A 12,434-nucleotide genomic window follows, 5' to 3' on the forward strand; every position below is an offset into this window, starting at 1 on the left:
ATGGTTCATTTTTGTGGGAGGACTATAGCATCTACTGTTGTTTTATATGTCAACCCCCATACTCCGACACAGCATGATATATAAGGAAGTATGTGTGAACAATAAAATATATGTGGAGCCTTATAATTTAATATATTTCTGGACTTATACGGGATTTCTATATTGCAAATTTATGATCAATAACAACTCCAAAGATTTTTGTATCAATAACTCTTACAATTTCAGCATCACATATTTTTAGTGTAATATCCCAATCAATTTCTTTTCAGTTTCCAAAAACCAGATTTTTGTCAATTGACATCACACCAATTTTTAAGGATTTCTAATCCCCTTTCAATAGAGTTCCTTAACTCTTTCGCGACCACACTAATTCCTCAGCACATCCGCTCAGGACCACATGTTTTTGGCTATTTGTTTACCTTTTATCTCACGTCGAACCGAACTCTGTACATCACCTAGAAACAAACGGTTTTCACGTGGTTGAAGAGTGACTTTCCAACGTGCTCCACGAAAAAACGCTGTTTCGTTCATGAGTACGAAGGAGAAGAAGAGAGCTGGGTTTCTCCAAAAACGGAGCTCCCGCTCTAGTTTCAGAGAAAAACGCACTTTTGTGTCAAATGGCAATCTGCTCATTTTACCGGTACTCTGCAGTGTGGCGTCTCCCAAATCATTTCTATGGCTAAATAAGTATATTTGTAGGTAAATCTGGGGGGTGTGGCAGCGTGGAGAGCAGCGGTGCAGCGGTGCAGCGGTGTGGGTCTCTGGCTGCAGCGCAGCAGCTCCGTGACACTGCTGTGTGACTGGCCGGCGGTGGGTGCTCTGGGGCGGGGGCGGCTGGCTCACAGCCCCCGCTGCTCAGCCCCCGCTCCACTGCACTGTGAAAACAGCTGTGATAACGGGGCTTTCAGATCAGAGTCTCCAAACCAGAAACGTTTGTAACAGCACCGGAAAAACTCGCCAGATTTGTCGTCGGTCGCTTTTGTCAAAAGTCACCAAGAGGGTTTGGAAAGTCGCCAGATTCAGCGAGAAAGTGGCAACACTGTAGCCGACAGCCGCACAGCGCTGCACGCTGTCCCCAGAGCAGCATTCAAGGAGAACGATTACTCAAACAAAACCAAGATCACACAGTTTATAAAAAACATTATGTTTTGATTTTAGTTTAAAACAGTTTTACATATCAGAGGAACCATATTCACACACAGGGTACCTCAGAGTGTCTATTATCGTAATCTGTAAAAAAAAAACGGTTTTGACGAGTTTACTCGTCAATGGTCGTGAACGTTTGGCAGGCTGTGACGAGTTTACTCGTCAATGGTCGCGAAAGAGTTCAAATGTTTCCGAGAACAGTACATATTTGTATCTTCCGCAAAAAATACTAATTTTAATAGTTCGGTAATGTTACAAATATCATTAATATAAAGTATGGTTAAGTATAGCCATAGTATGGTTAATTTGCTGTCTATTTTCCAAGTAACTCTTCACACCAAGACAAGCCACACCACCACCACACAGCCATACCCACTCAGTGTTTTACATTTGTCATTTTGTTTAGCAAATAATTTCTCTAATATTTTTGAGAATTGGTCTATGGTTATCAATGCAATGCTTATGTCCATGTTTGAATACTGGAATAACCTTTGCTGTTTTCATATTATTTGGAAAAACACCTTTTCAGAAAGACAGATTGCATATCAGAGGGCTTATAATTTGGCCAATAACTTCTTTAACAATTACCATATCAGTGGAATTTATATCAGTCAATGTTTCATTTTTTTTTTTTTCTTAAATCAGTTTCATCAATGGAGAGCCAAGTATTTTCTGGGGTGGCCGTGTTTAGTAGCCAACCCAGTGATTATAAGGTCATCAGCACAGGCAAGTCATCAATTTTTGCTTCCAGCCTTTCCAGCATGTTGTTTGTGCCGTGTACTCCATCGGCTGCTTGGTAGCACCCAGGCTTCATTTACTTCAATGTAAAGCCCTTTGAGACAAACTGGTTGTAAAAACGGGCTATACAAATAAAATTGCCTTGCCTTGCCTTTACGTAATAGTGATTTGCATAGGACTTTGGGTCGGTGGAAACGCAAAGATAGTGGGCTGCAGACCAACCTCTTAGTTCATGAAAAGAATGTTACAGGAACCAAACACACACATTCATGGAATTATTTTCACCTGGTTTGTGTGACTTCACTGTGACCTGCTGATTTACATTAATATCGGATGTCAGGATTTGAATGAATCACCATCTTCCTCTCAAACAAAGTAGCTCTGATGAAGAACACGCCTCACCTGAAGTGGAACTGTCGTGTTCTCAGTGGAGCAGAGTGTGTGTGTGTGTGTGTGTGTGTGTGTGTGTGTGTGTGTGTGTGTGTGTGTGTGTGTGTGTGTGTGTGTGTGTGGAGGGGGGGCAATATAAGACAACCAGGTGATCATCCTGCTCAGCACTCACTGACTGGCTGAGGTAAGTTACACTTCTCAACTTGATGTCGGTAGTGACCTCATCATTTCTGCGAGTAAATTTACTTAAGTACTGCACTTAAGTACATATCCAGCGGATTTGTACTTTACTTGAGTATTAGATTTCTTTAGTACTTATTACTCTTACTTGAATACATTTCCAAGACAAATATTTGTACTTTTACTGGAGTTAATTTGTAGGAAGGCTGAAAAGTACTGGTTACTTTCAGGTCTTTTTCTAAAATCCTATTGGACACAAGTTAAAAGCTCCTTACATTCATTTACAAACAATTAGAGTCATTCATTGATGTGGAGAATAAGACATTTACTCTTACTCTTACTTTTAAGCATGTACTTTTGGATACTTAAGTACCTTTAAAAGCAAGTACTTTTTTACTCTTACTGGAGTAACATGTCGACTGAGCTACTTTTACTTGTAACGGAGTAAATTTTGACCAGTAGTATTTGTACTCTGACTCAAGTACTGGGGTCGAGTACTCTGTCCATCTCTGGTTTGATGACCTCATATAACAGACCTGTAGCTCAGGTGTCATTGTTGTCATTGTCATTAGTGTTAATCTGATGCACTTTATTCAAAATGTAACGGGCCAGGACCAACCCAATCGGATGTGGGGGTTCCGGCCCGAAAATGAATGCTAGCGAGTCGAGCCGCGTCTGGTTTTAATCAATACAGGGATAAACAAAGCACACATGCTCAACCACGGACCTCAGCAAGCATAACTAAACGATCACGAGTGGCTTTCCTAAGGGTCGACAGATAGATCACAGATAAACTGCTCTGTGATTCTCCACAACACACAGATGACCACTTCCTCGGACCCTCAGACCCCGCGACTTCTTCCTTCTCTTCAGTCTCGGACTAAACGTCACAGCCTCGTGGACATGGACACACAGGGGTGGGGGTGGGGGGGGGGTGCATTTGATCGATGAAGTCTCTTGGTTGGCCACTGATAGATCACTGTCAAACTATCGTTATAGTCCATCTGAGTGCTTCATTCCTGGCTCGAAACAAACCCACCGCTGGTGATGTACGCATCGTCTCATTTGATGTTGCCAGAATGTCATCAAAAGATGCTTTTTTTTTTCTTAAAAGACACAGGTGTCAAAACCGTGTTGACTGTGGTTAATAAGTTCAATCATTTCTTTGTAAGTGTTGGACCGAAATTGGCAGAAAAAATCCCCGATCCACCAATGACTGGAAGTACCAATGAGGAGGTCATAGAAAGGAATCCTTCTTCTATGTTTCTCAGAGCAATAGAAGAAAAAGAAATTATAGAAACTGTTAATAAATGTAAAAACAAGATGTCATCTGACTGTCATGACATAGACATGAAAACAGTAAAAAGGGTTATTGCTGGGATTTCTAAACCACTCACTCATATCTTCAATTTATCATTCCAAACCGGGCAATTTCCTCATAAAATGAAACTAGCAAAAGTAACACCGCTGTATAAAACTGGGGATCGTCACCACTTCACAAATTACAGGCCTGTTTCTCTTCTTCCTCAATTCTCAAAAATACTAGAAAAACTTTTTAATAATCGATTGGACAGTTTTTTAGAAAAACACAACTTACTTAGTAACAGTCAATATGGTTTCAGATCAAACCATTCAACATCACTTGCTTTAACAGAACTTATAGAAACTATAACAGATTCCATAGATAAAAAGCAATATGCAGCAGGAGTATTCATTGATCTAAAAAAAGCATTTGATACAATTAACCACAATAGATTGATTTATAAATTGGAGCAATATGGGATCAGGGGGGTTGCCTTGAATTGGGTGGGAAGTTATTTGAGAAACAGGCAGCAATATGTGAAGATGGGAGACTGTTCGTCAGAATGTCTGGATATTGCATGTGGTGTCCCCCAGGGGTCAGTGTTGGGACCCAAACTCTTTGTCCTATATATTAATGACATCTGTAATGTGTCTAGTCTAGTTAAATGTATTTTATTTGCAGATGACACAAACATTTTTTGTTCTGGTGAAAATTTGCAGCAACTTTTGGATGTCATCACTTCAGAGTTAAGTAAAATTAAAAAATGGTTTGACAAGAATAAATTATCACTAAATCTGAACAAAACAAAAATCATGTTATTTGGAAACTGTAAAATACACAATCAAATACAGGTACAAATAGATGGTGTAAATATTGAAAGAGTAAATGAAAATAAATTCCTGGGAGTGATAATAGATGACAAAATTTTCTGGAAACCTCACATTAAACATGTCAAATCTAAACTGTCTCGCAGCATTTCAGTTTTGGTAAAAGCAAAGCATGTCCTAGATCATAAATCACTCTATATTCTGTACAATTCACTGATTCTTCCTTATTTAGAGTACTGTACGGAGACATGGGGAAACACATACAAAACTGCACTTCAGCCACTTTTCATACTGCAAAAAAGAGCAATGAGAATTATTCACAGGGTTGATTATGGGGCACACACCAATGACTTATTTTGGAAATCTAAAACTCTAAAATTGTTTGATTTGGTGGAGCATAAAACAGTCCAAGTATTATATAAAGCAAGGAACTATCTGCTACCAAGAAACATTCAGAGAATGTTTCACGAAAGAGAGCAAGGTTATGATTTAAGAGAGAAATCAAATCTAAAGGTTGGTAGAGCTCGCACAGCAAAGAAAAGTTTCTGTATCACCATTTGTGGAGTAAAACTGTGGAATAATCTGAGTACTGAAATCAAAAACATTTCGAGTATAATCATGTTTAAAAAGAGACATAAAGAAATGATTCTCCAGAGGTACATTGAATAATTCACACAAGGTGTTTGCTTACTTACTATTTGGATTAAAATGTGTAATGTGTAAAATGTTTAATTAGAACATATAGTTAAAATGATAGGGGTAGGATTAGATAAGTTTATACTTCTTCCTACTCCTTTTCGCTCATGTAAACTGCGTTGCTTATGAGATGTTGTGTATACATTTTTTTTTTTTCTGTTCACTTATTATATTATTATTTTATCTTATTTTTTTTATTTTTTTTACACTGTCGTTTACATGATCGAAATAAAGATATCAATCAATCAATCAATCAATCAATCAATCAAACTGTAAAGAGGCAGAGGAGAAAACCGCAAAATCAACTGGGGCATTGCAGGCGGGGCATCAAGGCCACTGTGGCTATAGGGCAGATTTTTTTCAAGGGCACAAGCACAAATTCTTGCCCTGATTGTGACACTTTGGTTCTGTGATGTTGTCTCTGTTTGATAGTTTCAACCATGAAGAGGACAGGACTCGTCCTCCTGCTGCTGTCAGGTTTGTAACATCCCTTCATCACAGGTGTTAATTGCTCCACTGTCTGGTCTTGATGCTCAGCCCCTCTGTGTGTTCTCTCAGGTTTTGTGTCGTTGTGTCGTCCACTGCCTGAATTTATCAGCAGAGAGTTTCATTATGTCCCTATACGTGCCTCGTGGACCGATGCTCAGAATCACTGCAGACAACACTACACGGACTTCGCCACCATCGAGGACTTAGCCAGCAACGCTGAGGTCAAACAGAAGGTCGGGGAGAGAGGGTACTTCTGGATCGGACTCCATCAAGTCCCCTGGAAATGGTCTGGTAGTGGAGAGGAGGCCGTGGTGGACTCTGGATGGTACCAAAGCTCAGACACAGGGAACTGTGTCAGCATGTCCAGGACTGGAAACTGGTCTTTGCAGGACTGTGATACTCTGCGTTCCTTCTCCTGCTACGGCGGTGAGTTTCTAACAGAGCTGAGGTCTGGTCACATGGGCCCAGTATTTCAAAAGTGATCTGACAGGATTATCCTGGTTGGATTGCATTAAATCTAGATCTGATCTGAGAACTGGGTATTTCAATGCAGATCCAGAGAATCCTGATCGTCAAGATCAGGATTCAGCTCTGGTAATCCGATCCTCCCTTGAATCCACATAAAGGGCTGGATTGGGGTATTTTAAAAGTTAAGGCAGATATCTGGATCAACTTGATGTGACAGTTGAGGTTCCTGTCACTATGCCTCCAATTGATCATGTGCCCTGGCTACTTGGCCAAAGGGATGTCCCTTTGGGTGACTGGCAAGCGCGCGTGACTCTTACCCGGGAGGTGTGCGTTCAATCCCCGCCCGGGCCCTCTTCACCTTGCCACATTGATACCAAAATTTCAGGATCATTTGGACTTGGATTGACAAAGTCTCAGGTCAACTTCTCCTGGATATTGTTACTCAATATGTTCATTCCACTTAATCTAAATTGTTAGTGTTTTAGTTTTAACAAATATTTTAAAGCAAAGGTCATTGACCTTTCGCAAAGAGGTCAATGACCACTTGGCGAAACGATTATCAAGTTTAGGGCAGGCCAGACAACATCGGTCACAGGTGGATGAAAATTGGTGGGCATACTGAACTAGTCCAGGCGCGCAAAAAAATCGCTATAGTCTGAAACACACAGGAAGTCGGCCATTTTGCTTTTTACAGTCAATTTTGGCAATTTCCTCTTTTCATATTTGAACAAACTCCTCCTAGGGATTTCTTGAGTTTTTGGAAATGCGTGGCTGCTGTGGTGCCGCTATTTTTGATGACTTGCCAAAAAACAGCTGGTAACGCCCAAGTACTTGATCAAAAACAGTGTCAGACTTTCTGGAGATTTTAAGGGCTCTGTCCTGAATGTCCCAATATTTTAATATTCCACTTTACTCATAGCGCCCCCTGGTGGAAACAGGAAATTACCTTTTTTTACTCTTACATGTACCACTCCAACACAGTTGACCCGACTTCTCAACTTCGTTTCTGTTCTAAAACATGTCTAACAAGTTGGTGAAGCGACCGCTGTGAAGTTCCATGGGGCGTCCGAGTGGCAGCGCAGCGAACGTTGATCTCTCGCCATGAAATTACATTTGAATTCCTCATGAAAATCAATACACACGTCAAGAATGCCGAGTATTTACATCTGATAGGAGCCGTGCACATGGACGTTAATGTAATGTAATATGCACAAGTTCTGCATCAGTATTAAGCTTCTAAACGATATCTCGTTGTTATTTATAACTGTGTTATTATGACAATGACAATGAAGTATCTAAGTGACGTGTCCTTCTCTCTCTCAGCTGCAGTGAACCGTCACATCCTGCACCTTCAGCCTATGAACTTCTACGATGCTCAGAGTTACTGCCGCGACAATTACACTGACCTGAGCACCGTTAAGAGTCAGGAGGACACTGATGAGATCTCTGGTCTGCTGCAGAGCAACCCAAACACCAGCATGGCCTGGATAGGTCTAGAAAGACACGCCTGGATCTGGTCGGACGGGAGCAACAGTCCCTTCAGGATCTGGATGGACCGGAGGGGGATGGGACAAGACCTCTGTGGGACGATAGAGGTGTATTTGTCACCAGCTCAGTGGGGAAGTCGACTGTGCCCCGGGACACATCACTTTGTCTGCCATCATGGTGAGTCCTCCGTCAGTGCTGTGGCCTCCAGACTCACCTGTCTCACCTGTCTCACCAGGGTCTGTGTCCTCTGCAGATGTGCGACAGTCTGTGCTGAGGTCAGTGAAGGTTCGGGTGAACGGAGGATCTGCAGACCTGAGAGACCCGAAGGTGCAGCAGTCCATCCTGCAGCAGGTCAGAGGAGGAGGGGGGCGTCTGGGGTAGAAGGTCAAGAGTCTGTGACAAAGCAGGACCAGGGAGTAGGAGATCTGGACCTCAGGGTCCACCAGGGTCCGAGTCCTGCAGACTTTGTCCTCTGGGAAAGGAGTTCACTTTGTGAACCCCCAGTAAAAGCCTGTGGTTCCAGATCCAGTCTTCCTGGTCTCAGTTGTCCAGTCTGTCGAGGAACCACTTTGAAATTCAGCTCATTTCAAAACTTCTTCTTAAAGCAGAAGTAAGCGATCCGGTGGTTTTGGTTAACTTCCTTTTCAGCCGATGGAGTTAGCAGTCCCCGCCCTCGTCCCTACGTCACCACATTCACGCGCATCCCTTGGCTGCACACACAGAGAGGACCGCCCCTTTATGCCGTTCTCTCTCCTCATTGGATAAAGGTTGTAGGATACAAGGAAAGTTTTCTCCTGGGCTCAGAGCAGAGCAGAGTGACTGACAGACCCGTGTTTCAGACCAAACACTCTATAGAAGTGATTGCTGTCGTAAGATAGAACTATTTAAGACTTATATTAACACAAACATTCACCTTACTTCTGCTCATTTGCAGTCAATAATCAATCAGAGAGATTGGTAATGAGCTGGTGTCCCTCTGTGTTTCAGCTGCAGCAGAAGCTGGAGGACCAGGGGGTGACGGAGGAGGTGAAGCTCTGGTGGAAGAAGCAGCCGGACGGGGAGATGTTCCACAGAGAGGAGGCCACGTCTGTGTGACTGATTAGTTGGGACGCCAGTGATTGATCTTTATTTCACTGGTTTTCATTAGCTGATTAATCTATGGATCTATGGACTTTAAGTTTTCTTCTCTACACATTGATCCATCATATTTATTTAGTAGACGGCTTTATCTGTATTTGTGCATGTTCCTGTTTCTATCTTCACTCTGTTCTGTCTTAGTGTAAGATTCAGTGTTTGAGTTATAAAAACATTTGATGTATTTGATTGCATTTATTTCATTGTAGGTTACATAGATCAGAATATTAAAAGCGCAGTACCGCCACCTACTGGCCCATCTTAGTTTAAGGTTAGGACAGAGGAACACTCTTTAATTACAGAGAATGACACTTTACACTCTGGCTGGTTTTAACATTTTGTTTGATAGATCCTAATAAACATGGTGTCCAGGTCTGACCATGGCTTTATGAATATTGTATAACACATTACAACGGAACTCCTCCTGATGAACACACTACCTCTCTGTGATGATAATAATACAACTTCTACATCACATCACAACAGAGTTGAACTGAAATTTAATATTTAAAATAAAGTTCACCAAAATCCTTATGTCATCATTATCTTGACTTTCAATAAGCAATAATGTGTTGATTGTTTCATTATTAGGGTCCGGGCTGCTAAGTTGCCAGGACACTATTGTATTCCTAGGAATTCTTCTTCTTCTTCTTCCGAGGAAATCATACTTCCCATGGGTGAAAACTCACCAAACTTTACAGAAATGTTCGACCCCATGCTATGCTAGATTTACTCAACTCCAAGGACATTTTCATTAAACTGTAGCCTCAATATTGAAACACTTTTGTACATTTAAACTTATTAAAAATGATGAAGTCTATCACTGTTTTGTTTTGTTTTTAAACCATAAAATTTCTTAAACCTATCTCCTCCTACAATTTTTCCTCAATTGACACCAAACTTGCTAGAGAGCATCTCTCAGACTGTCCTAGACAAAACTTGTTTCACAAATTTTTGATTTATCAAAAATTATACTCAAAAATGTTGATGCACATTTTTGAGTTTAAGCACTACTATAAACATACTTATATCTGCAAATTCTTGCTAAATACATTTTCAACGTTCATGAAAAAAAGGACAACATTTTGGAATCATGGTAGATTATGTGTGGCAAATTTCAGAATTCAGATCTCAAAAACGAAATTTTTCACAACATTTAGAAATTTTCTCTCATGTGAACAATTGGAGTCTCCATGCTGTCTAGTTGCAATATGTGTATTTTCAGATTTTTGTCTTGATAACTGAATTTTTTTACAGTGGTTTCAAATCTGCCTGCACAACAGTGAATGGCTTACTCAATTTGTGAAGCCACTTGCCAATTAGCTCAGAGCGATGGATGACGGTCTTTGGCTCCAGAAGTTCGAGCCTCAACTGGTGAAAAATGAACATTATGATGTCAACTGTCTTGTCTTCCTATTCTCCTGTTTGTCCTGTCTCCTAAATTTGTGAGATATGATGTTCTGGTCCACAAATATTTATATTTAATACTATTTATGTTGTAGTAAACATATAAACACCTCATAGATCTGTAGTTAGAAACAACGTGACAGCGAAACTCTTGGTGTTAGCTTCTATATTTGAAATGATTATATTTAAAAGCAGCTGCACGCCGCTCACAGTTGGTCACAGGTGAGTGTACAGAGTGTGTGGACAGAGAGACGGACCCGTGATGTCATGGCTAACTTGTTTTTTTTTATTTGCACGTCCAATGAGTGTTAACAAACCCAACACAGAGGTTAGCATCCAGGTCTACAGCAGGGGGCGCTCACACACACTAAAGCTCCAAGGACGTCGAACGACAGGAAGGAGACCAGCAAACATCTTCACATCTGTACAAATCTACAGTCAGTCCACATCTGGGCCGAGGAGGCAGCGGGAAGACAGCCGGGGGGGGGCAGGGGTGGGGGGTTGGGGGTCTGTTTAAGGTGGAGTCCAGTCCTACACAGGTTATTATTCGTGTTAGTCTGAGCAGAGTTAAGGTGGACTATCTTTAAACTGAGTTAAGGTGGAGCCCAGAAAACAAGTCAAATCAAAACAGCTGTGATGGCGCCACCAGCTGGCTGCAGGAGGAAGAGGAGGAGGAGGAGGAGGAGGAGCAGGAGGAGGAGAAAGAAGGAAGAGGAGGAGGAGGAGGAAGAGTCCTGTACAAACCAGTCAAACCAGTGCAAATGAGTAGAAATTTGGTCAAGATGATGAAAATGTACAAAATGAGAGAGAGAGAGGAGGAGGAGGAGGAGAAGGAGGAAGAAGAAGAGGAGGAGGAGGAGGAGGAGGAGGAGCTGTGGTTTCTGATGAGTCAGTTATCTCTTTATCTGGAGATGACAGAGCTTCACTTCATTACATCGTCTCAACATCTGGATTTAATCTGACCACAAAATCACATTTGCTCAAAGTCACAGATCACAGTGACATCACAGTGACATCACAGTGACATCACAGTCACTCACTTTAAAAACTTAATTATGACATCATGTTAACAGACTTCCTGTTCACACCTTCATCAGCCAGTGTCGTTGTTGTTAGGAGATGACTTATGAACATCTGTTTAGTTTTGTTAACTCCGTCATCAAGTGAACAGGAAGTGAGCTCATTACTAATAATTATAATAATAACAATGATCATCTGATTGATTAGTTTAGCCACTTAGCTTATCCAGGCTGAACAGTCCCTGTCAGTGGAGTAACAAGCTCTCTGATTGGCTGGAGAACTAACCAGTGGGTTTACCCAGGGAAGCTAACAGGAGTAGCTAAATGGCTAAGATAATCATTTAGCTATATGTCAAAGGTCAAAGCTGCTTCAGTGAGTCAGTGGTTTGGTGAGTGAGCCCCCGGGGCTGATGGGTAATGTAGTTTCAGACACCACAGCTGCTCTCCAGCGCTTTGTCAATGAAACATCAGAGGAAACGCATTCATGTTACAAACAAGTATTTTACAGTCTCTCAGTGTCAGGACCTGCAGTCGCCTTCACTGAGGGGAGGGGGCGCCCCCTCCAGAACCAGGACCGGGACCAGGACTAGGCCCAACCCAAGGATTAGGCCCAATCCAATGTTTAGCCCCAACCCAAACCCCAGGATTAGGACCAGGATTAGGCCCTACCCAAGGATTAGGCCCAACTCAAGGCCCAGGATTAGGCCCTACCCAATGATTAGGCCCAACTAAAGGATTAGGCCCTACCCAAGGATTGGGCCCAACTCAAGGCCCAGGATTAGGCCCTACCCAAAGATTAGGCCCAACTCAAGGCCAAGAATTAGGCCCTACCCAAGGATTAGGCCCAACTCAAGGCCCAGAATTAGGCCCTACCCAAGGATTAGGCCCAATTCAAGGCCCAGGATTAGGCCCTACCCAAGGATTAGGCCCTACCCAAAGATTAGGCCCAACTCAAGGATTAGGCCCTACCCAAGGATTGGGCCAAACTCAAGGCCCAGGATTAGGCCCTACCCAAGGATTAGGCCCAACTCAAGGCCCAGAATTAGGCCCTACCCAAGGATTAGGCCCAACTCAAGGCCCAGGATTAGGCCCTACCCAAGGATAAAGCCCAACTCAAGGCCCTACCCAAGGATTAGGCCCAATTCAAGG

The 12,434-nt window shown here is 42.2% G+C and overlaps 1 protein-coding gene and 1 long non-coding RNA gene across 2 annotated transcripts; one reads left to right on the forward strand and one right to left on the reverse strand.

The window, feature by feature from the left end:
- The first annotated feature begins 5,720 nt into the window (after positions 1-5,720).
- LOC146972830 (putative C-type lectin domain family 20 member A) lies at positions 5,721-8,820 on the forward strand. The gene is made up of 5 exons (XM_085803270.1): positions 5,721-5,757; positions 5,839-6,195; positions 7,561-7,902; positions 7,979-8,076; positions 8,713-8,820. Exons 1-5 carry the CDS (start codon positions 5,721-5,723, stop codon positions 8,818-8,820), a joined length of 942 nt encoding a protein of 313 aa, XP_085659396.1.
- Positions 8,821-10,531: 1,711 nt separating this feature from the next.
- LOC146972831 (uncharacterized) lies at positions 10,532-12,278 on the reverse strand. The gene is made up of 2 exons (XR_015037909.1): positions 12,219-12,278; positions 10,532-12,013 (listed from the first exon to the last, which is right to left on the reverse strand). It is a non-coding gene; the product is annotated as an uncharacterized LOC146972831 (long non-coding RNA).
- Between the last annotated feature and the right edge of the window lie 156 nt (positions 12,279-12,434).

The sequence above is a fragment of the Trachurus japonicus genome, chromosome 16, assembly GCF_045865225.1.
Source record: "Trachurus japonicus isolate A0001 chromosome 16, Traja_1.0".
Classification (NCBI taxonomy): Eukaryota; Metazoa; Chordata; class Actinopteri; order Carangiformes; family Carangidae; genus Trachurus; species Trachurus japonicus.